The 25,272-nt window shown below is 38.9% G+C and overlaps 3 protein-coding genes across 7 annotated transcripts; all 3 read left to right on the top strand.

Annotated features, from left to right (window-relative positions):
- Window positions 1-136: 136 nt before the first annotated feature.
- Window positions 137-5,858, top strand: plbd2 (phospholipase B domain containing 2). The gene is made up of 12 exons (XM_062417361.1): window positions 137-366; window positions 1,692-1,785; window positions 1,902-2,060; window positions 2,180-2,280; window positions 2,366-2,580; window positions 3,033-3,127; window positions 3,255-3,415; window positions 3,803-3,898; window positions 3,999-4,070; window positions 4,171-4,323; window positions 4,493-4,655; window positions 4,788-5,858. Exons 1-12 carry the CDS (start codon window positions 146-148, stop codon window positions 4,956-4,958), a joined length of 1,701 nt encoding a protein of 566 aa, XP_062273345.1. The 5' UTR covers window positions 137-145; the 3' UTR covers window positions 4,959-5,858.
- A 374-nt stretch (window positions 5,859-6,232) lies between these two features.
- Window positions 6,233-9,311, top strand: zgc:158398 (uncharacterized protein LOC568894 homolog). Its single transcript, XM_062417560.1, has 7 exons — window positions 6,233-6,402; window positions 7,027-7,203; window positions 7,460-7,727; window positions 7,820-7,919; window positions 8,043-8,184; window positions 8,281-8,421; window positions 8,716-9,311. The coding sequence occupies exons 2-7, from the start codon at window positions 7,042-7,044 to the stop codon at window positions 8,734-8,736; spliced, it is 834 nt and encodes a 277-aa protein (XP_062273544.1). The 5' UTR covers window positions 6,233-6,402; window positions 7,027-7,041; the 3' UTR covers window positions 8,737-9,311.
- Window positions 9,312-10,611: 1,300 nt separating this feature from the next.
- On the top strand, window positions 10,612-25,183 carry morc2 (MORC family CW-type zinc finger 2). 5 transcript variants are annotated; one of them, XM_062417620.1, is made up of 28 exons: window positions 10,612-10,931; window positions 11,497-11,652; window positions 13,434-13,487; window positions 13,586-13,620; window positions 13,727-13,795; window positions 13,915-14,005; window positions 14,096-14,204; window positions 14,456-14,615; window positions 14,831-14,942; window positions 15,078-15,203; window positions 15,294-15,373; window positions 15,466-15,548; window positions 16,302-16,387; window positions 16,967-17,107; window positions 17,205-17,359; window positions 17,846-17,974; window positions 18,097-18,202; window positions 18,374-18,506; window positions 18,593-18,676; window positions 19,182-19,433; window positions 19,533-19,778; window positions 20,547-20,657; window positions 20,956-21,013; window positions 21,113-21,251; window positions 21,370-21,537; window positions 23,554-23,647; window positions 23,905-24,093; window positions 24,204-25,183. In XM_062417620.1, exons 2-28 carry the CDS (start codon window positions 11,585-11,587, stop codon window positions 24,270-24,272), a joined length of 3,147 nt encoding a protein of 1,048 aa, XP_062273604.1. In that variant the 5' UTR covers window positions 10,612-10,931; window positions 11,497-11,584; the 3' UTR covers window positions 24,273-25,183. The 5 variants fall into 5 exon arrangements, with proteins under 5 accessions (XP_062273604.1, XP_062273603.1, XP_062273602.1 ...); XM_062417619.1 differs by having other exon boundaries at window positions 10,612-10,944; XM_062417618.1 differs by having other exon boundaries at window positions 10,612-11,085.
- The last annotated feature ends 89 nt before the right edge of the window (window positions 25,184-25,272 follow it).

The following is a 25,272-nucleotide window of genomic DNA, read 5'->3' as shown; positions in this document are numbered from 1 at the left end:
TTTATGGCTCATGTTTACTGTGTGTGTGTGACTGCCTGTGTGTCAGTTATAAAGAGAGACTGAATTAGAATTATTTGGAATTACGTCGGCAGTTGCGATCACGTGACTCGTCGCCCTCGTGATCATGTGACTCGTTCATGTAAACATGGCGTCCAAGCTTTGCAAGATGACTGTTTTCGGAGGTTTTACCACCATTATTCAAGCTTTGGCACTTTTGGGAGTTTTGTACATTAAGTGTGGGTGTGTTGGAGCTGAAATACGATCAGCTGTGATTGACAAACAGAGCGGGCAGCTTTCTGTGCTGGAGGGATACCGAGAAGATTTTGTGGCTTGGGCCAACTTCACTGATGACATTAAAAAATCAGGGTGAGTTGATTTCAGGTTTTAGTGTCTTTGAGAGGCAGACCTTCTGTTACAGGTCTGAAAATTAAAGCTTATACGTACTTAAAAAAAGAAAAAGTTCTGTTATTGAAGGAATATGCTTATACGATCGTATAAACCTTTACTTATGAAGTTAAGACTGCAACTAACTGTTAACTTAGCAAAAATGTTCCCATTAATCGATTAATCGTTTAGTCTATAACAATGGTTCACGCCAAGGACCCCTAACCTGAGACAAGTTTGACTAAAGACTCATATTTGATAAGAGTTTTGCTTTTAGATGTTTTATTAAAGAAACTATATGAAAGCTATGACCAAAACAGTCTTACATTATGTGTTTGTGTTACTTATGCATTGAATTAAAATGAAAATAAATGATTCCCCTTTTTGTTGGGACCCTCACCACTGATCTATAACAAACTATAACTTATTAAAAAGGCCTGTCACAGTTTCTCAGAGCCCACAGTGACTGATTGCTTGTGTTGTTGTGAACCCAAACACACTGAATTTACTGAAGTATATTCATGAGATTTTAGTGTTTAGTATTTAAATATAGTAAATATATGTGGCATTTTCTTGCCAAACTGGCAGATGTTGCTGATTAATTTTCTGTTGATGTATAAATTGAATTTGGCCATTGATAACTTGTTTTATCTCTTAGTTCAGTTTAACTTTCATATTGCATTTATAAAACAACAGGAGAAGAGATTGCAGAAGTGAAGCATGTAAAAGGAAACGCCAAGACAGCCATAAGTACACCCCTCCCCCAAACTTAAGAATTAAGAAGAAAACCATATTAAATTTGATTTAAAAAAAACATAAAAAAAATTACTGTTCCACAACCTAAATAAACAAGGCAATGCAGCACTAATCACCAGACATTAACTACATGAAGAAAAAAAACTTACAGGAAAATTTAAGCAAGACAATGTAATAATCAAATGATAAACTAGTTTAGACAACATGGCTATGTATTTAAAATGGTGCTATAATAGGCCGGCAGTTAATAGATGTGTACCACGATTGGGCCATGTCTGCAATTACAAAAAGGAAGTGGGGAAAATATGTTTCTTAACTTATCGGCAAAGTGACCAACATGCAGTCTTCAGTTTATTGTGAGAAGATTATGTCTATTGCAAAATGTAGAATAGAGTTATTTGTGAGAAAGTGTGTCCAAGCTTTTGACTGGTACTGTATATATCAGAGTATCATACACATGAAAAACGAAATCACCCAAACTTTCACTTTCTTGAGCCTACACACAGGTATGTTGCTTTTCTCTCAGTGATCTACATGTGTTCTCATTTCAGCTGGTCTTTCTTGGAGATCACAACCAGCGGTCAGTACAATGACAGTATTCAGGCTTATGCTGCTGGTGTAGTGGAGGCTGCAGTCACATCCCAGGTCAACCTCTTTCCCTATTCTCCAAGCATGGGCATGTTTTACTTAGTAAAATGTGAGAATGACTCATTTACTAGATTTCAGTTCATCTAAAGGCTTGTTGTTCATGGTTGTTTTAGCTCATCTATAAGCACTGGATGAACACTCTGATGGATTACTGCGGGCCCTTTACGAGACAGTCTGGTTACTGTGAGCGCCTCAAGGCTTTCATCACAATCAATCTGCAGTGGGTTCAAGAGCAAATACAGAAGCAGCCAAGTTCACCTTACTGGTACCAGGTAGGTAGTAAATACATGATTGTTGTAGATAAAAGTAAAACCAGAGCATGAGGATCATGAATAACAATTACAATAACAATTTGAAGCCACTAGATAATAACTTTTCTTGTGTGTGTCAGGTGCAACTTGCACTGCTGCAGCTGAAAGGTCTGGAGGACAGCTACAATGATGAGCTGTCATTTCCAAATGGGCCGTTCTCCCTCAACCCATTTGGCTTCCTGTAAGCAGATCTATCCATTTTATAATAAAAAACAGGTCTCTTCAATGCTCCTCAAGTGACCTTGCCTTTTGCTTTGTCCAACCAGACTTTTCCAGCTGGGCGGGGATCTGGAGGACTTGGAATCAGCTCTGAACAAATCTAGTCAGACTCGACCCCTTGGATCTGGCTCTTGTTCTGCTCTCATCAAGCTGCTGCCAAACAATAAGGAACTGTTGGTGTCACATGACACCTGGAACAACTACCAGTCCATGCTGCGCATCATGAAGAAATACATTTTTGCCTTCAACGTTTCTCCTTTAGGTAGTTTACTGATGCAAGGGTTATTTACTGTGCCTTTAAAATTTCACTGTTTCATTGATTTTTACTTTTTGCCTTTTCCTCAGTTTTTGTGTCGTGCTTTTCATAGACATCAGTCACAATGTGCTTTACAAGGGCATAAAACAACATACAAAGAGAAAACAAAATGTAGCAGATGAAGTGATCAACCAGGTTAAGTGATTAAAACACACAATGAAAAAAAACACAATATACAATAAACATTTACAATAAAAATACGAAATGTATTGCTGTATGCAATGCATTAAATCTACTTTGATTCAAAATTGCAAAGAAATTTTAAAAATAAAGGGAGTCGATACTTTTTTCAAAGGGCTATTTAAAGGTGCTGTATAAATACAGTTTCTATTAAGACGTGACTACAGGCACATCTAACCTCATTATGTGCTTTGACATCTTTTTTTAAAAATTTTTAGCTAATGCCCTTCTTCCTGGAGGAACCCAAGCATTCTCATCTTACCCTGGATCCATCTTCTCTGGAGATGACTTTTACATTCTGAGTAGTGGCTTGGTGAGAATGGACTGTTAATGATTGGAAAAGAATAAGCTACAATATTTAAATGTGTAGCTCTTTAATTACACATTGAAGATGTCTGGATGTAAAGATCCCTTGTTCTTTATCTGTCTTGTGTGAGCAGGTCACCCTGGAAACCACCATTGGCAACAGCAACCCTGCTCTGTGGAAGTTTGTCCAGCCCACAGGAACAGTCATGGAATGGCTCAGGAACATCGTGGCTAATCGATTGGCTGTGACAGGGAAGGACTGGGCAGCGATATTCACGAAATACAACAGTGGAACGTGAGTGTCGCACGCCAGAAAGAAGCCAACATCATCACCACTTTGTCCAAATGTAATCTTACTGACTCTGACTGCTGCCTAACACCCTGTGATCAAAATTCCCCATGATGATGAGATTATCTGATACCTTAAGCTGTCATGTGGATTTATATCATTAAAGCAAGTAGAAAAGGGCTTTTTATAATCAGAAGTCACATGTGAAGTCAGTGTTGTCATTTGGCTGTGATGGAGTCATCAAGACTTCTTTTAGAATATGTGAATCAGTTACTTCAACATCAGTGTCATGGATCTCTGAGAATAATTAGTAACAGGTCATAGGTTAAAGGAGGTGTGTATGTGTGTGTGTGTGCGTGCATGCGTGCGTGCGTGCCTGCTTGCGTGTTGTAGGTACAACAACCAGTGGATGATTGTGGACTATAATCACTTCACTCCAGGGAAGACTGACATTAATGAGGATCTCTTTGTTGTGCTGGAGCAGATTCCGTAAGTCTTAATTACTATTATTTCAATATTTCTATTGATAACTTATAAGCTTATCATTTAAAAAAGGCTTTTCTTACATTTCTATCTTTTAATGATGCAGGGGACAAGTTGTTACCACTGATAAAACTCAGGAACTACTGAAGAAAGGGTACTGGGCAAGTTACAACATACCGTGAGTATAACATGGAGTGTCATGTGAATATGTATGTAAATTACATGTGTTCTGGTGTTGTTTGTAATATGTTCTTTTGTTCATTCATGCTCATATGTAGATACTATGAAGAAATATTCAATGCCAGTGGCTGCAATGAGCTGGTTGAGAAGTACGGCCCGTGGTTCTCTCAGGAACAGAATCCTCGGGCTCAGATATTCAGGAGAGACCAGTCAGCTGTCACAGATGTGGCTTCAATGGTGCGCCTCATGAGGTAAAGTCTGCGTGTCGCACAAGTCTGATGTGGATATTTCTATCACATGCTGGACTGATCCTTATTATGCAAACAAACTTGGTCAGCTTAAATCTTAAATTGAAGCTGAAGATTTTGTATTTCCATGTGCACGATAATTCTATTTATGAGATGCACTGTCTCTCCTTAGGTATAATAACTTCAAGGAAGATCCATTGTCACGGTGCGAAGGCTGTAATCCTCCTGGGAATGGAGAGAACGCCATCTCAGCCCGTTCGGACTTGAACCCTGCTAATGGCACATATCCATTTGGTGCCCTAAGACAGAGATCACATGGAGGAACAGACATGAAGGTTTTTATCCTTCTTATTTATGTCATCACCACCGCTCAGTCCATACTTTAACTTGTCCTCTTCCCTGAATCCTGTGAAAGTGAAACAGATCGTGGGACATTATCTGACAAATTGTGTGTGTTTTCTGTGCAGATGACGTCCTACGAGATGTTTCGTCAGTATGGTATGGTGGCAGTGAGTGGGCCAACATGGGACCAGGTGCCCCCCTTCCAATGGAGCACTTCCCCTTACAAAGATCTGATGCACATGGGTCACCCTGATACTTGGGCATTCAAGCCTATAAAAGTCACATGGACTCCTTAATTGCTGTTATACTGTAAATGTAAATACTGCCAGCTGTGCTGTTGAAAGGTTTAACAAAGGGAAATGGAACTACAAGTCAGAGTGGCATGACATGTATTAACACAAAATTGATGCTATTGATTCTCAGGACACTATTGATGATTTTCTGGCAGTATTACAGTATTGCGCTATTTGATTACTTAAAGCGCTGAAGATTAAAGAGCTTTGAATGTGAGGCAATATCACCAAGAACAACAACTTAATAAGCTTGCTGTTGTAAAATTGAGTTTCTACTTGAGTTTAATAAATAATTTTGTTTTTTAAGATTTTTTTTTCTTATTTTGATTATGTAAACTCCATTTGTTTTGATTCTGATGGTTTATTGAGTTGTAAAATGTTTCCACTGACATCTCCTTTGAGAAATCAGAGTATTTTTGTTGATGCAGCTTCAAGTTTTCTGTCACAGAAAAGGTAAATCTCATGATAATGAACTGAATATTTTTAGTAATTCTGATGTAATACATTTTATGATTTTTTTTTCATTTTAAAAATGTTCTCTGAAAACACAATGATGATGATTGTCTTCTTAAACTTTGAACTGTTACCCTGTTTTAGTATTTTGTCAATGTGATTCAAAGGAAACATTCTTAACAGGAGAATATTTTCCCAGTTAAAGGATAGGTTCACAATTTTGAACACTGAATGAGGTTTTCCGTTGCTGTTATCATTTCATACTGACTATTATCATCAATCAATGTTTTCAATGTAAGTGATGGGGGTCAAAACGCACAGTGTGTCCACCCAGACAATTTGCAAAAAAATGTATTAAAATTGTATGTGAAACTTATGTGAATCTTTAGTTGTGTTACTTTTTAGCATCAAATGCCCTCTTAGTGAGTGGATTTTGGCCCTCATCACACAGGCACCAGTAGCCAGTATGAACATGAGTAATGGGTATGGCATGAAAAACCTATTTTAATGTTAATTTAGGTTTCTGACTATTGTTTTAAGACGGGCTTGAAGAATTGTGGACCTGTCCTTTAATATATGATTAATGAACTGTACTATGTTACGATAAATGGCTGCAAAAAGGCAGCTAACGTCATTTTCAGTAATTATATGCCTAATTGTAACAATTAATCAGAAACTTTAAAGTAACTCATACAGTACTACATTCACGCCGCAGACCATATATATAGTATAGACATAGTGTGATTAACGCTTAATTGCTAGGCTACCGATCATCGGTCACGTGACTCACGCCATAGTCGTCATAGTCATATGGTCATAGTAGTGTACGCTCGTAAACCGACAGCTGTGTCGTGTGATATTGTTGCACCGCTTTACCTGAACTTTAAACTTATTCAAATGTCGAGCTCCAGGCTCCGTATGATCAAGACACACAGGCACCATCGTATTTTATCAAAGCTGGCGACGTGATCAGAGAAGACTGCTCAAATTCAAGGTATGAAGTTATCATTTAGCTCCCTAGATAGTTAGCATTATTAACGTCACATTATCAGTAACCCAGTTGTTGGCTGATGTTGACAAGTACACGTCTTCTTTTGCTATGAAGTTTAAACTACGTGTGTGTCAGTGGCTGTACTGCAAACGTTGTCTCTTAAATAAAGAAGGGGTCAGTGGAAAGGTGATTTTATGCCGTGGTATCATTAATTCAGTTGTTGAAGTTTAGCGTTAGTGTCTGCATTAAAATAAAGCCTTATAATAAAAAACTCCCGGAAAGGTAACTGCATAGATCCTACGGGAATTCAAGTCATAACGCATATGGCAACTTAAAACCAAGACCAACCAATAGTCAGCTGGATCTAGTTTTGAATGTTACTGTGCTGAAGAAGGGAACTTTCTTTTGGGGATTACGCAGTCTTACTCCGACACAAATGCTCATGATCTTAAATAAACCTGTCCTGAACAGCCGACGTCTGGTTCAGAAGTAGATATATTGACTCACTTTTAACAGATAATAGCTGATGTCCACTAACAGGTTCCTTCAACTGACCAAGTCTATGAAAAGCTGTCAAAACGTTAGTACTTGATATTAAGTGTTTCTCTTCTGCTTGCTGCATCCCAGGTTTATGTAACTCATATGATGGCTGTCTGGCAGCCAGTGACCAATCTTAGAGATTATATATCCCAGAATCCTCCAGTGGTGACCTTTTTCCTGTGCCTGTTGACTGTGGCGATCTCGTTCATCTGTCTCAGCTCTTACAGCTACACTCACACCCTGCCTAATCCTGACACAGCAAAGGTAAAGACTCCTTCATCTACATTTGTTTTGGTGAATGAAAGATGAAAACTTTGTGTAATTTGGAACTAATCTGATGCATAAATATAAAAAGCCTTTCTGCTAGTCAGTGATATGTTTTCAGGGTAACTGATCATATCAGTCAATCCTTGTAAGAGAGAACAAGCAAAGGAAGCATAATGTTGTGCAGGCTGTGACTGCATGTATGCATATATTTCTGTGTGTCCTGTGCAAATCATACAATTTATTCTTCTCTTAGGACTGGAACCATGTACTGTCCTCCTTATCACAGTATCAGCTGTGTGTTAAAGCCAACCTGAGCTCTGCTGAGCTGGCCTCTGCAGTCCCCTCCCCTCTGACAGAGCAGGAAGGAGATGGAGAGATTTCATTTAACTCAACAAAGACTCTTTTATTCACCAGTTTGCGACTCAAGGTCCCTCTGGTTGTGACTACCAGCTCAAACAGTGGCTCTCTGAAAGACCTTGATCTATACACCACCTTGAATACCAGTCAGTTACATCTTGAGGGTAAGTATTGCAGTGTATTGGTTTTGTTGTGAAATAAAGTAAGTGTGCATAACGATACATATTCACCCATGAGCGATCCTTTCAATCCTCAGGCAATGGGACTGTCAGTGTGACTCTGGAAATTCCATCTGAAAATGATACATACACCTGCCTCTCTATACATGCTCCAACAGACGTCTTGCCCATGAAACCGTAAGTTAATTCACATTATAAAGCTTCCATAATTTAAATCATCAGGTACTTGGATATCTAAAAATAATGTATGTCCACTGAATTCATTATTTTTGTGTTTCTTACTCTCATACTCTGACAAAGACTTCCTCCAGAGTGTCCTGCAACTGAGAAAAACATTTCACCCATACATGTGGAAGCAACCAACCAGCAGCCTTCAGTATCGCAAACCTGCTATAGTTTAATTTCCAAGAATGACCCTACACTCACAGTAATGTTAACACAGGTCAGTGTGCCACACATGAACAACATCACCTGCTCAGCCATACTACAGAGGCTTTTTTTTCTCCACTGACCGTTATACTCTGTTGTTATTCTTTAGGAGGAACAGGATGTGGCAGTGCAACATCTGCTGGAAGTCAGTGTGTGCCTGCTAGGAGTTTGTTTGATACTCTGTGTAGCTGCTAGTCTGACACATTCACTGATACGCCGCTACCACTGGGATGGACTAGATCTACAAAATGTAAGTCATTTTTTATATTACTATACAACTGGCAGTTTTTGACCATTTTCTTGTGTTTTTAATGTCTGAACATTATAACATTTAGTAATTTTGCTATGTGTAACATAAAGGGTGATATATCAGTATTTAATAGTACGATGCATTGCATTGAAAATATAATCCAGTTTATATATCCAGTTTGAGAATGGTTATGTTCAACTTCTGTATTTTTAGCACACCACATCTAGATATCTTTGCATGTTGCGAAGTGTGCAGTGAAGGTTAAACCTAACTCGATTGCTTATTTATTTGCAGGAGCCTTTGATCAACTCCTGAATATTTTCATCTACTGAACACTGAAGAATGCAGTTGGTGGATGAAGAGCAAGGTGTATCAGTAATGAAAGTGTGCACCCCCATAATTTTACACATGAAAACTTGTTTACATGTCATGAAGAGGACCAATCAGCCAGAGAAATAATTTTTCTAATGTGTTTTGTTGCTCTTGAGGAGGCTTTCTAAAGTCTGAGAAATGAACCGTGGTGATGCAGGGTTATCTCAGCTTGGGCTTGGAGACTACATATTCATGTTGGATGCAGCAATGTTGGAGCTTGACTCATACTAGGGACTAAAAGTCAAGCTATTTCAGCTGCTGCTGCATCAATTTGCCATTTTAATCCACCTCTCACAAGTTTTCTGACTTTGCTAAATTAGTTTTATATGAGACTGAAATAATACATGATAAACACTTTTGATAAACACTAGGTGGTCACAGAGAAATGTGCTTGTGATAAAGAAGGAGTATTGTATATGTTTTTAATAGGACCATGGGGTAAAGGGAACAACTCATATTATTGTTATGACCACAATGTTGCCTGTAGTGTATTACAGGTGTTATTTGCTTTCTGTCAACCGGCCTTGTTTATTTCAACTCCTACATCTACTAGATTTACTACCAATAACCTGCAACTTACTACATTCAACTATGAGTGAGAGCTAAAGCTTTAGTATGGTGAGAATGAGAGTGTTTTGGGTCAAAACAATAATGACAATATTTTAAATTGTCAAAACAGTATTATAATATGCTCTATTCTTGTCAGCAGATGTTTTACATTTTACTGGATCCAAGGTCCCCTCATATACTAGGCTTAATTGCCTGTCTGTTTTATAACTTTAATTTTCAATTTCAATTGAATTTGAACAACTTCAATTTCACATCAGTACATAGACACACTAAACACAGTTAAGTGTGTTCATGATAATTATGAATTAGCACTTCATAATACTCAGTGAGTAACTGAGTCTATCCGGGATACCCTGCACCTCAGTAACAGATTACTGCACTCAACAAGACATGCTGTCTTCAAACAACATTTTCCTGGTGGCAGGAATGGAACATTAATGCTGAAAAATACATACTGTGCTCCAATTTTGAATCCATTTTGGGAGTTAAGGAACTTTAAGTGTCTTTAATAAGTAATCTATTTGATTTGTGGTTCTGCCAATGTTTGTGTCTTGACTTGACACAGGCATAACATATATCTTAGAATAAAATGCTTTACAGCAATCACCGTAACTGGTATCACTTATTAATTACAATTAACTACTCCAGCTTGATTAATGTAATCAGTTTATGGACTGGAGGACTTTGGAAGTGTAGGTCTAGACCAGAGATATTTGATATGTGGTTTCCCTATCTTCCTAGCTGGTATTGGTTTTTGTTATTTTCAGTGCAGTACAGAAATCAATTTGCAAAGACTTGACATTTCTTTTGAATCGATTACAGTGAATATTACAATAGGGGTTTTCATTGTTGAAAACAACTTATTGTGCAGAAATAAACAAAAGGGAAGCACCATTGCCACAAAATTAAAAGTATTTAATATTTATTGACGATGACATTTTGGAAATTGATATTTACTGACTGACTGTTGACATCAAGATATACGTTATTGTGCCCTTAGGGAAATTCTTCTTGTGATTAGTTACTGCAGAAAATGTATCTCCCAAACATACATACTTACATACAATACGACCAACAGCAATAGCAAGTGTAATAGTACAACAGGCCTGTATTATCAGTTATGATGAGTTCAAAGTCAAAGTCAAAGTCAGCTTTATTGTCAATTTCTTCACATGTTAAGGCATACAAAGGAATCGAGAAGACGTTTCTCACTATCCCACGGTGGAACAGCTAAAGTGCACAGGCACAACAGATAAGATAGATGTTGTTGACACAAGGAGCTGATTTCCCTAATGTGAGTCGCTGTTTTCAGTGATACATGTGTACCTGTAGGAAGTATTTCAGTTCAATGGGTCCCGGAAATGTCACACGTTGATGCACCGGCGTGTTACTTTGCCTACGTAGAAGACTTTCTCCTCCAATTGTTGTTGAGAACTTTCACATGCTGCCTTTCTATTGGCTCGGAGTGGAAAAAGAGGCGGGGTTTCTGTAGACTGGAGAAACCATCGTCGAAGTGGTTGGATATTTTCGCGGCCTGTAGGACTGTTTCATGCTGGGAACAAGGAAACGTAACGTTACAAAGTATTTATTTCTCCTTGAGTCAATCTTTACACTAGCAAGAAGCCACTGCAGAGTCGCAGTCTCGTGAGAACGGTCTTCAAAGTCGGCGAAGTTACTTATGATACGACTAATGTGAGCTGCTTGTCTTCAACGTGAAGCTAGGTAGCTACCGTTACCTCATAAAACAGTGCAGAAGATGCTAATGTCCGCTAGCTCGCTGTTAGCAAACATTAAACAGCGGTAACACCTAGTGCATAACAGCACACGGTCTCCGCTGAAGAGGATTTGGCCTCACCTCAAAGACGTTTAGCTAGACCAACAACTGACTTATGTGTTACAACATTACCATCAGTGTATTCATAGCCACCTCAGTGCCTTCAGGCGCTATGTAACATGTTGATGCCAAACAGGCCTCCAAGGAAATTAAGCTTTTAACCAGCGTGAGTGTGGTACTTGTGCCTTAGGACTTTTAAAGCGTCCATATCAGCAGATGTCAGAGGTGTATCAGTTCTCAAGGCACCCAGGTGGATAAATACGCAAGACTCGACATGGTTTTCTCTTTGGTTGTTTTAGGATGAAAGCTTTGGACTAAAGCTCGGTCGGTCAGAAAATAATACAAACTAGAGACCAGGAAGGAAGCGGGAAATTGTTGTGAGTGGCTATGGCCTACTCCAGCTACAGCAACCTGAGCAGGGCTCAGCTCACCTTTGAGTATCTGCACACAAACTCGTAAGTACCACCGTGCTGCTGATTAATATGTACTTATGAACTTGATACTACAATAAACTGTGATGAAAGGAGAGGAGAATGTACTTCATCGTATCTCACCAAACGCTACTTTATTGGTGTGCATTATTTTTGGAATGAAACATAAGTACTTTTTACATGTATTCAATCAACAATTGCTTATGCAAGAGTTGTGTTAGTCAGCTACACGATATAAATCAAACCAATATACAAAAACAAAGAGTCAAAAGAAACCATGCTAAATTATGTACACTCAAATATAAAATATGAAATTATTATGACTACAACAGATGTGACAGATAATGCAACAAAATACAAGTCCAGGTGAGCAGTCTGTCCTCACTGTCAGAGGAGTCGTCCACTCTCCTGACAGAATGGAGAGTGTCGTAGTACAGACTGATGAGAGCTGGTAGGAATAACTTCCTGTAGTCTTCTTTGAGCAGCAGGTTATGGGGGGGGGGGGGGGTGCATGATGTTGACCAGTGTTGAACAGTTTATGCAACATCTTCCTCCACAATGTGCTCTAGTGTACCCAGAGGGCTCCCCAGCACAAAGTCAGCCTCCCTGAACAGTCTGTTCAGCTTGTTAATGTCCTAGGCTCTGATGCAGCTATATGTATCACTCAATCTTTTCTCCAAGGATGTTGTTTAAACTTTTGTTATAGGGATCCTTTAAGCAGTTGTCTGTGCTAATTTTGAAAATTGTCTGTTAACACCAAATTAAGTGAACATCAGTCTTGGTGTGCAAAAAAAGCGACAAACAGATCAACACGGAAAACTTGTGAATGTGAGAAGTCACACTTGTCACACGTCATATAGAGAATAATGTGGTTTGCAACACTCACTGTCATGTTTTAAAAAGAAGTAATATTATCTGCACTGCAGAAAGGAAGATGGAACCAAAGTCCCCTTTCATGTTAATTTTACAGAACAAGACAACCCAAACATTTCTCTTGATGCAGTCTGACTGAACAACCAGGTCCATGTTTAGATGTGTACTTGTACACCATCAACACATTTATAAACGGTATCAGACCATAAGTTCATTTTCGAATTCACAGCTGGGGGATCATGTACAGGTCCAGGAAAGGTTCAACCACAATAGGAGAACTGAAACCAGTAGCGTGTGTTTTAATCATTTACCAAGTTAAGCTGTCATTGTTTGTCAATTTTTGAAACTTGATTAAATGGTAAATGAGGTATTAGAAAACACAATAATTTAACCATAATGCAAATCATTCTCAAATGCAGCCTAGAGAAGAGTATGAAATACTTATCACTTAATACAACTTATATTCAGTTGTGACGATACCTGTCATCCTTGTTGTTTAGTCACAACAAACAGTGACATTGCTTTTATGTCATGTGTGCATTAGTCTCAAGCACTCTGAATTTCACTAACCTGTATGAAAGGTGCTACACAAATGAAGTTTGATTTGACTGATGAGGCTGTAGGCACTGGTATCTGAATAAGGCACCAAACAGATGATGGTCTTCATATTCTTAGTGAAGATGTGAGAGTGAGTGTTTTACCTTTACTGAGTTTATACATTGTTAATTGATGATCTGTGTTTTAAAATCCTTCATTTTACCATTCTGTCTGTTTACATGGACACATAACGACTCCACAAAACATAATGTGGACATGGGATTTTGTCAGTGCTGTCCTGTTTCTCTCGCTGGTTTCCACTGTTAACTCAAGTTAAATGTCTATTGATAATTCAATATTTCATTGAATTAATTATGTTAATCGTCTGTTTTCAGGACAACCCACGAGTTCTTATTTGGAGCCTTGGCAGAACTTGTGGACAACTCCAGGTACACATGAGTATTTGAGACAAAATTATGCAATGTGGAAATTGATATTAGCCTGATATCGTTCTTGTAGTCTCATGGTTGGTTTGCATTTTTCACAGAGATGCCAACGCTACACGGATAGACATCTACACAGGTACGCCTCAGTGTAACACAGCCAGTGTTACAGTGTTCACACACTGCAGCATGCACTTTTATTCATTGCTCCTGACATTTCTGTCACCTTCTCGCCTTTCTTACAGAGAAAAGGCCAGAGCTGCGGGGCGGCTACATGCTCTGTTTTCTTGATGACGGTATAGGAATGGACCCCAGTAAGTTCTACTTTATTATCAGAGACATAGCTAATGTTTAGCTCATGTTTAAAGGTATTTTGTGCGGTTCTATAACGTGTGTCTCTAAGATATATGTTGAACATATTTTCTTTTATTAGATGAAGCAACGCATGTCATTCAGTTTGGAAAGTCAAACAAGAGGTCCCCTGGGTCCACTCAGATTGGTCAATATGGAAATGGACTAAAATCGTAAGATCTTGACCATATTCTTGTGTCACTATGACGTGCAGTGATTACACTTGTACCAACTGTGAGAAATTTAAATGTATGTTTCCACAGGGGCTCTATGCGTATTGGGAAAGACTTCATCTTGTTCACAAAAAAGGGCAATGCACTGACTTGCCTTTTCATGTCAAGGACTTTCCACGAAGAGGAGGGATTGGATGAGGTCAGAGTCAACTCTATACAGGATGTCGTACTATATATAATTTGGAAGTCAACAAACTTAGTTTGCATAGAAAATGTTGTAGTTCTGATGACCAGTTAAATCAGAAGCCATATCTTTTTATCTTGGAGAGGATGGTCTCCACTGTTGCATGTATTTTTCCTGAATGCCAGTAGTGTTATTTAACAGTTATCTTTTATGGGACTTACAGCTATAAACCTGTATACTTTTGTGTTATGATCCTTTGTCTTCAGGTGATTGTTCCTCTGCCTTCCTGGGATCTGAAAACCAAGGAGCCACTGACCTCTGACCCAGAGAAGTACGCCATCGAGACAGAGCTGATCTTCAAATACTCACCCTTTAAAAATGAACGGCAGTTGATGGAGCAGTTCAACAAAATAGAAAGTAGCAGTGGTGAGTATATGCATGTGTGTCTCAGGGATTAATTTCGTGATGCCCATCAATTGTACAGTTTCATACCAACTTTTTTATGTAAAACATAATATGTCATCTTAAATGTAGAACAGCATTTTATTAAGTATGTATCTTTGTTTTTCCTAAAGCTTTAGTGTTGGGGAATGCCATCCTTGATATTGATTGTGATGCTTACATTTGTGTTATGTGAAAAGGTACTCTTGTGATTGTCTATAATCTGAAGCTGATGGACAACAGAGAACCAGAGCTGGATGTGGAGACAGATCACCAGGATGTACTGATGGCTGGGACGCCTGTTGAAGGAATGTGAGTATAGCTGTTTGTTTAGCACCACTGATTCATGGCAAACTGAGTAATATTTTTCACATCAACTTCACTTTGCCTTTTGCATTTACCACACAATTTGTGAATTACAATGGCTGCACTCCTCTTCTCTTACAGGAAACCAGAGAAGAGGTCATTCAGGGCATACGCTGCTGTTTTGTACATTGACCCCCGCATGAGGATTTTCATCCAGGGACATAAAGTCAGGACCAAGAGACTGTCCTGTTGTCTTTATAAACCAAGGTAAATAAAACTACACACTTGTACTGTTTCTGTAACTACTGTATTCCAGTGACAAGACAAAGTTCATTGTTAACTTTGTTTCATTAACAGGGTTTATAAATACTCATCAACTCGTTTCAAAACACGTGCTGAACAAGAAGTGAAGAAAGCAGATCACCTTGCTAAGATCGGTGAGTCAGTGGTGAACTGGGTATATTATTTTATATGTTGCTTATGGCGCTCTCATAAGTTGACTTTTGACTATTAATGTAATTTGTTTCAGCCGAAGAGAAAGCCCGAGAGGCAGAGAGCAAACGCTTGGCTTTGGAGGCCAGATTAGGAGAGGACCTGTCAAAAGATTCACGAGTAAGCCTAAGAGGATCTTCTGGTCAATTTTTCAGTGCAAATCTGATTGTGTCTGTGTAAACTAGCTTTTATACCAAAAATGGCATACACTGAATTTTTGTCTAAGGACAAATAACCCCTCAACCTTTACATATACAGGAACGTCCATTACATTCAAGCTCTTGCTAAATGAGTTCACACAAATCAGATTAACCCTATCACCGCCAGATAAATCTCTGTGAATAGTAGTGACAGAGCAGGCTATGGCAGAGCCCATGACGTATGCACATTAACAGTGTTTTTGTAATTACTCTGACTACCAGAAGGGGGAGATGAAAGTACCACACTCCAGCATTAACCCCACAATAAACTGAGGTAGTGAGTAAGGTTGAGATGATTTGAAAGGGTCAGTACTGGGAGCAGACCTGACCTATGTGAGACTATTTCATGATGTAATTGCTAGAGCGTCAAAGGCACTATTATCCCCCTGGTGTTTAGGTCTAGGTAGTTTAACAACTAAAAGATTTCTGTCTAATGACCTAAGACATTTCGAGGAGATTTTAGAGGTTGAAGGATTTGAGAAATACCAAAGGGGCCAACTCATTAAGTGTACTGGAAACTACTGAAGAGGCTCAGCAATTAAGACTTTTCTTTCTTTCTTTTTTCTTTTAAAGCCATTTTAAAGTTTGTGGCATATATTTAAAAAAAATCCCTTTAGGTGTTGTTATTATGTCTGTGCTGATGTCTTACTGATGCCCCCTTCTCTTCTTTTAGGCAATTCTGAGAAAGGTTCAGGATTCAGCCATGATGCTTCGACAGGACGCTGAAATGAAGAAAAGGATCCTGGAAGCCAAACAGAAGTATGATAGTCAAAACCCAATTTATCAGATTTATAGATAAACAGACAATTAAAATCATATTTGGTGAATGGTGTAATTGAATACAGATGGAATAATATTTAACCACAAATTTCATTTTAGTCCAATAGGGAAAGCATCAGCAATCAAAAATACGAGATATGAACAAATGCTCTGGTTGTCTAAGCAACTAATGTAGAGGTCATAACAAAGTCAAAGTTGAACCAGTAAATGTCTCTGAATGTTTGCAATGGACAGTTTATGTATTACTGAATACAATTTATGGCCACAAATGAGACCCATGTTGTTTAAAAAGATAATTTGCCTAGAGACCATATTCAAAGAAGCAGCCTCAAATGTACAGTAATTGTGTCAGTGATTTCAATAGCAATATTTTCTCTTGACATGGTGGCTTGCGGTTCATGATCTGTTAAACAGAGATTCATATTGTTCCGTTTATGTCTGTATGTTAGAGTAGCAACTTGTGCTTTAAAAAGATCCTCCAACCGAACACTCCAGGAGATGCTCTTTACTGGGCTTTATCTATTTTTCGTCAGTCTCCTGTTCTGTCCTCTCCCTCAGAGCATTAAAGGAGCCCAAGGAGCTGAATTTTATATTTGGAGTGAACATTGAACAGAGGGACCTGGATGGGATGTTTGTATACAACTGCTCTCGTCTCATCAAGATGTATGAGAAGACAGGACCCCAGCTGGAGGGAGGCATGTGAGTAAAAAGTAACAAAGACAGTGAAAAAAAGTAAGAATGTTAAAATGACTATGAAAAATGTCTTTATAATAATGTGGTTCGTATTTGTTATTAGGGCCTGTGGAGGTGTAGTTGGAGTAGTGGATGTCCCATATTTAGTTCTAGAGCCTACTCACAACAAACAAGACTTTGCAGATGCTAAGGAGTATCGACACTTACTGAAATCCATGGGGGAACATCTAGCTCAGTACTGGAAGGACTCTAACATCGGTGAGTTCCTCTGAATTGCCACTTTCCCCTTTTGTTAGCAACACCTGACCTGCACAATTCAAATAAGAAATACAACCATGTTAGGACTGTAGTACTTCAGAATGCTTTCAGACTCTGTCAAAGTGTACTGAGGCCTTAAGGGGCTATTGACCAGCCTTAACTTCAACCAATTTGATACAGGTGGTATCAGCAAGTCAGAGAGAGACTTGCTGACAGGGAGAGAAGGTAATAGTAATATAAATAAGTAGTTAGAGTAATATTTAAGCTAGAGCAGAATTGTAAGCAAATGTATTGTTGCAGTAAGGAACAAGAAGAAGGAATTCACTGTAAAAATGCACTTTAATCATTTACTTGAATAAGTACTGTTCCAGTCAACAGTTTGGACACACCTTCCCATTCCCAAATTTTTGACTGGTTCTTTATATATTCTGTTTAAATACAGAACTTTTTTGTATGAAAAACTGATTATATGTATGTCTTATGCAGCTCAGAAAGGCATTGTGAAGTTCTGGGATGAGTTTGGATATCTGTCTGCCAGCTGGTCTGCACCTCCATCATCAGAGTCGAGATACAAGAGACGACGCGCCATGGAGATACCACTTACCATTCAGTGTGGTCAGTTTCACATCTGTACATACACAAAACATACAGTCACACATACTCTACCTCAACAAACCAACATACTGCAACAAACTTTACTCTCTCACTGACTTTCTGGTTCTGATTTTTAATTTTAGATAAATGTTTAAAGTGGAGGACATTGCCATTCCAGATGGATGCTGTGGACAAACGCTACCCAGACAGCTGGGTTTGTCTTATGAACCCTGACAGCTCCCAGGACAGGTACACATGCAATACAGTTTTATATTTCATGTCTATAAAAGCTGCAATTCAGCTATGTTATTTAGTTTAAGGATATTCATGTAGTAATTTTATGGAGGTGTCACTGCGTTTTTGAGGAATGTAGTGTTTCTACACATGATATATCGTATATTGTCTTTTTTGTCTTTTTAGGTGTGACGCTTCTGAACAGAGACAGAATTTGCCATGTGGTGTCCTGAAGAAAGACAAGCAGACAGCTGAAGACAAACAAAAAGAGCTGACAGAGAAAATCAAACAGCAGCAGGATAAACTACAGGCCTTGCAGGTACTTAATCCATCTCTCATCTGTGTCTCTGTCGCTCTTTGTTTTGTGTACACTTGGACATAATAGATTATATAATCTTCTCTCAGAAAACCACAACCATCAAATCTGCAGCAGATCTGAAGAAGCTACCACTGGAAATCACCATGAAACCAACAGAGAGCTCCTCTCAGGTAAACGTTCCTCACAGTGTATGCATTTAGAGTTTAATGCATTTTGAGTTTAATGCTCACCTTGAATTCTTCTGAATCTGTAATGTCTTTATTTTGATAATATCACTGGAAGTTTTAGCAATAATGCTGTTTGTAAATCATTTTGATGTAGTAATAGGAATAGGATATAGCTAATGTTTTCAATGTTTCAACTTGATTCAACTTAATATTCAAAATAAAGATACTTTCCTAGATTAAAAAACCCCAAACAGAAATAAAAATAATGATCACTAACCTACTTGAAGATCAGATTACTTACAACTATGATTCTCCTCAAAAACAAAAAGACTGCACCACCATCTGAGAAACACCAGCTGGAGGATGTAATGACATACCTCAAATTAAGCAAAAAACATAGTCTTAGATAAGATTATTTATATTGAGGCATATTTTGAATGTGTTTTTTATTAATTCTCCCACTGAAATAGTTCATTTTGGAATTCGTTTTTCCATGTTGTCACAATAGGCAACTCGGTCTTCAGAGAGGTCCGTAACACGCCCACGCTCCCCACCTCTCCCAGCTCACCTCAAAAATGCCCCGAGTGCCCCCCCATCTCGTGCCACTTCTCAGCGCCTCTCCCGAACACTCGCCCCTGCCCCTACGCCACCCAAAGTCGAGCCATCCAGGTCCAGAGCTGCAGCGAAGCCTCCTCAACCTGCAGCAAAGCCTGTACCCAAAGCTATTTCCAAAACACCCCCACCCAGCCGTGGCTCACGGGTAAGTTACAGGTCATTGGGGCTTTTCTGGTGGACCACAATTTACTGTGTCAACTGAAGGCTTTATTGAAGAAAGCATAACACCTATATCCTTCCACAGACACCTGCCAAAGCATCATCTGCCAAACCAGCAGCTGCTGGACAACGCAAGAGAATAATCGAACAGGAGGACAGTGAGGAGGAGGAGGAGGAGGAAGAAGAAGAAGAAGAAGAAGAAGAAGAAGAAGAGGAGGAGGAAAGCGAAGAGGAAGAACCACAGACAAAAAAATCTAAGAATGCTGCAGCTAGTAACCGTGGAAAAGTGATAGAGAAGTCCCCACCTTCCAAACGTGGCAAGTTGGACGAGGTATAAATACGACACAATTTGTTATGAATACATTCAAAGCAAGAGCAAAAGGTTTATACTTAATGCTTTGAATTAGACTGTGTGCGGTGGATTGTAAAATGTGCTGTGAAGATGTGTGTTGTTTGTTTTTTCCGCTGCTTGTTGCCTTTCCTCCTCCTGTATCACTTGTTTCCCACCAAGGATTAACTTCCAGGAAGTTAATAAATGAAAAGGAGGCAGGAGTGAACAGAATTAGGGCAGTTGTCAACTAAGAACCCAACCCCCTATCCCCATAAAAGTCTGCATCCATTACAGATAACGTGTTGGTCACAAGTTTAAAACCAATAGCTAAACTCAAATTATGTTCTGCTCTTTATTGGTATCTACACAAATTGGTAGCAACTAATATGTAATTATAACATATGCTACCCTATATGTGCATATACAGGCTGTAAGTGTCTTCTGCCTGTAGAGTGTTTGTGTTTATCTGCCATATTGCTGATCAGTTGAGATATTCAACTGTATTAAGATTTACTGAACATTAAAGCACCGGCAAAGCTTAATTACAAATATTTTTTTAATGTCACTAATGGCCATCTGACTTTGAACTAAACTGCAGTGAGCAGTGTTTTATTTGCTTACTTCAGTATTTGAATGGCTGGAAAGATGGTGTCACTGAAATCAGTTTCAGACTCATGAAGTGAAGGAAATGAGGAAATACGTGCACTCTTTGATAGCTAAGTAAGTTACAGAACCACAATCAGTGCCCATCTGCTGTTGACCTTACAGGTGAACACACACTCCCAACCTGAGAAGAAAGGAGTTACTAGTCCTACACGGCAGACGCCAACCTCTGTCCCTAAATCCATTTCTACGCAACAGCATGGGGCTAAAGCTAAGGTAGCTTTATTCAGTCTCTCATTCTACTACCTTCAAATAAAGCTGGGCTGCATCTGCTCTCACAGCTTCTAACCATCAAGACAACCTAATCTTTCATCTGATCGGGGTTTGGTCATTAGACTATCTAACAATCCCTCTCTTGAAATGGAAGCAATTATTTTCAACTAACAGCTGAGCATGCCACTCTCAGCTTAAACTGTCCACTTCTTTCCTTAACATGAATGCGTGTCCTTTCTGTTAAACTCTTAAACTTTTCGGTTAAACAACGTTTCTCTGACTGATTGTTTTGTTTTTGCAGGCACCTGAGAAGGCTCCACAGCAGGAGCCAGAAAATGATACTAAAAATGCTCAGAAAGGTGAGAAGACAGGCAAGTCTACACTGACATGCATCATGCACAGAACTGGAAAAAGAAAGCTCCAAAAGCCACTAAAATGTTCATCCTTTTTTTCAACAGATAAGGGTCTGTTGGTTGAAGTACGTGTCAATAAGGAATGGTACACAGGCAAAGTCATTGCTGTGGAGACAAACAAACAGAGTGTTCGCTGGAAAGTAAAGTTTGACTACGTACCTAGATCCACCCCTAAAGACCGATGGTAAGACCTTAATGTGTATTCATTTATACTGGGCACATTTTGTGTACATTGCTGTTAATGAATATCCTGTATTTGTATGTGTGTCTTTGTGTGTGTGTGTGTGTGTGTATCTGTGAAGGGTGTTTAAGGGTAGTGATGACGTCCGGTTGATGCGTCCACCATCTCCAATCTCTCAGACACCTGACACCCAGCAGGAAACCGAAAAGGGGCTTGCACCCATGGAGCCAGACACCACTCAACCAGGAACAAGTCGAGAGGTGACAGACAGTCTGGTCACCATGTTGAGGTGAGGCAGTTACATTTAACTGGTGTTGTTACTACACACTTTCTAGATTATTTGAGGAAGGGCACATACTCTGGAACCCACACACACACACACACACACACACACACACACACACACACACACACACACACACACACACACACACACACAAAGAGTCCCATTACACATTACATTAAAATGCTTCTCGTATCCAGATCATATATAGATATGATTTCTGATTACATTTACATCCGGTAGGCTATTAATATGTGTCCACACTGAGGTCCAATCACTCTGACCAACTCAAACAATTGAAAGTCACATCCTTCTTTCATTTGTGTGCATCCAAAACAACAACACCAAAAAAAAGAGATGACAGCCATGCATGAAGCTGTGTTATCATATGGACTTTTGCTTTCTTTTCGAAATGAGGTTCAGGGAGGAAGCCATCTTCAAGCTGCTCCAAATTATTCCTATTATATTGGCCTTTAAAAATCCACAATAAGTCAGTAGTAGGCAGTAGTTCTAAATGCCCTTAAATAATCTTTCTCCAGTAACGGTATTTATTAAATGTTCTTAAAATTGTACTACACAACGTTCAGCCACTAGATGTCGCAGTATAGTACCAACATCTCAGACCAATATAAATGTTTGTGTCATTTATTCAGTAAAGCTGAAGGGGGTGAAAGCCGACTGCTCATGAAACTCAGATCAAACTGTCAAGCTAGGCAGTGCTGATCAAATATGGATCATGATTCTGTTCAAATGTGTGTATGAAACATATTTTAGTGTACTGTTCAGCTGTAATTTGAGAAAGTTTGTGACATAACCGCCATCTTGGAAACAGACGTGGGTGACATGGAGGGATTCACATTCACTAACATGCACAGAGTTAATGTGCAAGTGAAACAGGTCATCCTTATTCTGCAAAAACAACAAAAATTCCATCACAGATCTCAAGAGCATTAGGAATGGCAATAGGCAACTAGTGTTTATTGATGATGTGACAGAGGACAGAAGCAGCCGGATGAATTCTGAGGTGTACAGGGATAGACTGTCTGCTTAGATTCAGCCAAATTCAGCAAAGGTCATTGGACTACGCTTCACAGTACAGATGGACAATGACACAAAACATACTGTGAAGGCAACCCACGAGCAAAGAAGTGGAATATTCTGCAACAGATGACTCAATCACCTGATCTCAACCCCATCAAACATGCATTTCACTTGCTGCAGACAAAAAATAAGGCAGAAATACCCACAATCAAAAATAACTGAGGACAGCTGCAGTAAAGGCCTAGTAAAGCATCACAAATAAGGAAACCCAGCATTTAGTTCCAGACCTCAGGCAGTCACTGCCTGCAAAGGATTCTCAACAAGGTTATGAAAATGAAATTTTTTATTTAGGATTATTTAGTTTGTCCAATTACTGTTGAGTCCCTGAAATAAGTGGACTGATTAAAGTGAAAACTGAAAGTCTGCACTTCAATCACATCTTGTTTGTTTCATTTCAAATCCATTGTGGTGGTGTACAGAGCCAAAATTACGAAAACTGTGTGACTGTCCAAATATTTATGTACCTAACTGTAACTCCACTATATCTCTACACAGCAAATATTTGTTTGCTGGCATCCTGTGAGGCTAATGTGTTGATGTAACTGGAGTTTTCCATGTGAACATGTGCATGACATTATAAGACTTTGGACAGAAAGTTTCCCAGTGACAGCTGAGTGGCAGGATGAAAGGAGAATTTATTACACGTAGTAATTTGTCCTCATATTTAAAACAGTTCAATCCAAAACTGAAACTAACACAAAGCAGAAGTCTAAATAAGTCTTTTTCCACTTCTAAATGTGTGGCTTTGAAGTTGAGACTCTGAGTGCTATGCTGAGGTCGATGGTAGGGGATAAAGGGGGGTAAACATGTTCTCTGATGATTACCTGCGTAACTTGGTTTCTTGTTTTCATGTAAATGTACTGAATAATTCTTCATAAAAATATCAACTCTGCGGTGTGTTTACTCTGCTCATGATTTCAGGACTATGCTGCGTTACTTCTTTCCTCCTGCTTTTCGGATTCCAAAGGATGATGTTAACAGCATGACAGCTGAGGAATTGGTGGCCTTTCCTTTGGTGAGACAGTTCATACATGATTTAATGTAATAGTCCTCAAACCAGAATCTAACCTTAAGTAGAAGAGATAGAAAATGATAGAATAACTAGAGAATGGATGTATCTGCTGGGAACAGGATGGTGTCCAGTTGTACTCGTCTACAATATAAAGTCTTGTTAGATCTGGGTGTGTGTTGACCTGTTATTTTACTGTTGTGTGTTTTCTTGTTCAAAGTAATGAGTGCTGGTGTATTTATGTGATTCTCCTCTCCATTTAGAAAGAGTATTTCCAGCAGTATGAATCAGGTCTGCAGTCGTTGTGTAACTCATATCAGAGCCGAGCGGACGCCAGGGCCAAAGCTGTGGAAGAGAAGAGCAACAGCAACGAGGTTAAACTGAGGGAGGCAGACGAGAAGCTGCAGAAACTACGAACAAACATTGTAGCACTTCTGCAGAAAGTACAAGAGGTGACACAGCTTACTGTTTTAATTTGTTCTCCAATAATGGTTCAAGAAACAGAACATAAATACAGTTTGTAAAGATCACGTGAAGTAACATTACTTTTTTACTCTTTTAGGACATTGACATAAACACAGATGACGAGCTTGATGCCTACATAGAGGACCTTCTCACCAAGGGAGATTAAAGAGGACTCAAAAGAGAAATCTAAAAGAGGGAGGAGGACATGCACATACACAGACTGGCGGCAGTTTTCATTCCAGCCATGACATGCAGATGGCTTCCCAAGCACTCTTGTTCAGAGTTTGATGTGAATATTTGGGGATATTTTCATTGTTGATCTTTCCACCTGTTAAATCAGATTGTCATGAGTTAGATTTTTATTATTTTGTGCGTTCCGGCATTTAGTCAGCACCAGCATGCTCTTTAATTTTAGTGTTTCTACATTATTGAGTAGCCGTCTGGCCTGTGGTTTTCTTTGTAGACCTTTCATATACCTGCTTATATGCATTTATCTATGTTAAAGCCATCCTATCCTAATTGACCTTTCAAATAATTTGCCCTGGTTTATGATAGTTCCTGCTCCCTTTAAAAAGTCAGCCATTGTTGTGACAAACTGCAGGCTATATTTGTTCCTCATTTTGCTCCATCATCAGGTTAGAATGGGGCTCAGTGACTGAAGACTTTGGCTCGTTAACATACACTTTTATTTTTGTACACTAAAAACACATCAGTGTTGCCAATTTACCTTACTCCATCCTGGTCTGCCTAACAGGAAAATCTTTTACGGTTGGGTGGTGTGCCGCACCCACAAACAAGAACTTTTACTGGGTTTTATCAGTATGATTACTCTGTTAAGTCCCAACTGCATTTAACCAATGACTGTTCTGTGTTTATTTTTGGAAGAAAAAAAATCAGTTTAATGCAAAAACTGTGTTCTCATAATTATTTGGTGCTTGTGTCCTTCTTTTTGAACAGATTTTTAACATGTCATGGAAGTGTTTTATTAAACGGTGCATGCTGTCAGTCTTTTGTCCTGATTTGAAACAAAGGAGTCTGTATTTTTGACAAATATTTACTTAGAACAATAAAACTCGTTCGGCAACACTTTCAATTAATGTCTGCTATTTTTATTCGTCTGCATAGGCTAAATTACAAAATATTGGTGGGGGAAATCACATTAAACA

The sequence above is a fragment of the Scomber scombrus genome, chromosome 4 (assembly GCF_963691925.1).
Source record: "Scomber scombrus chromosome 4, fScoSco1.1, whole genome shotgun sequence".
Classification (NCBI taxonomy): domain Eukaryota; kingdom Metazoa; phylum Chordata; class Actinopteri; order Scombriformes; family Scombridae; genus Scomber; species Scomber scombrus.
The sequence above is the reverse complement of the archived record's forward strand: the minus strand, read 5'-3'. Positions and strand labels throughout refer to the sequence as shown.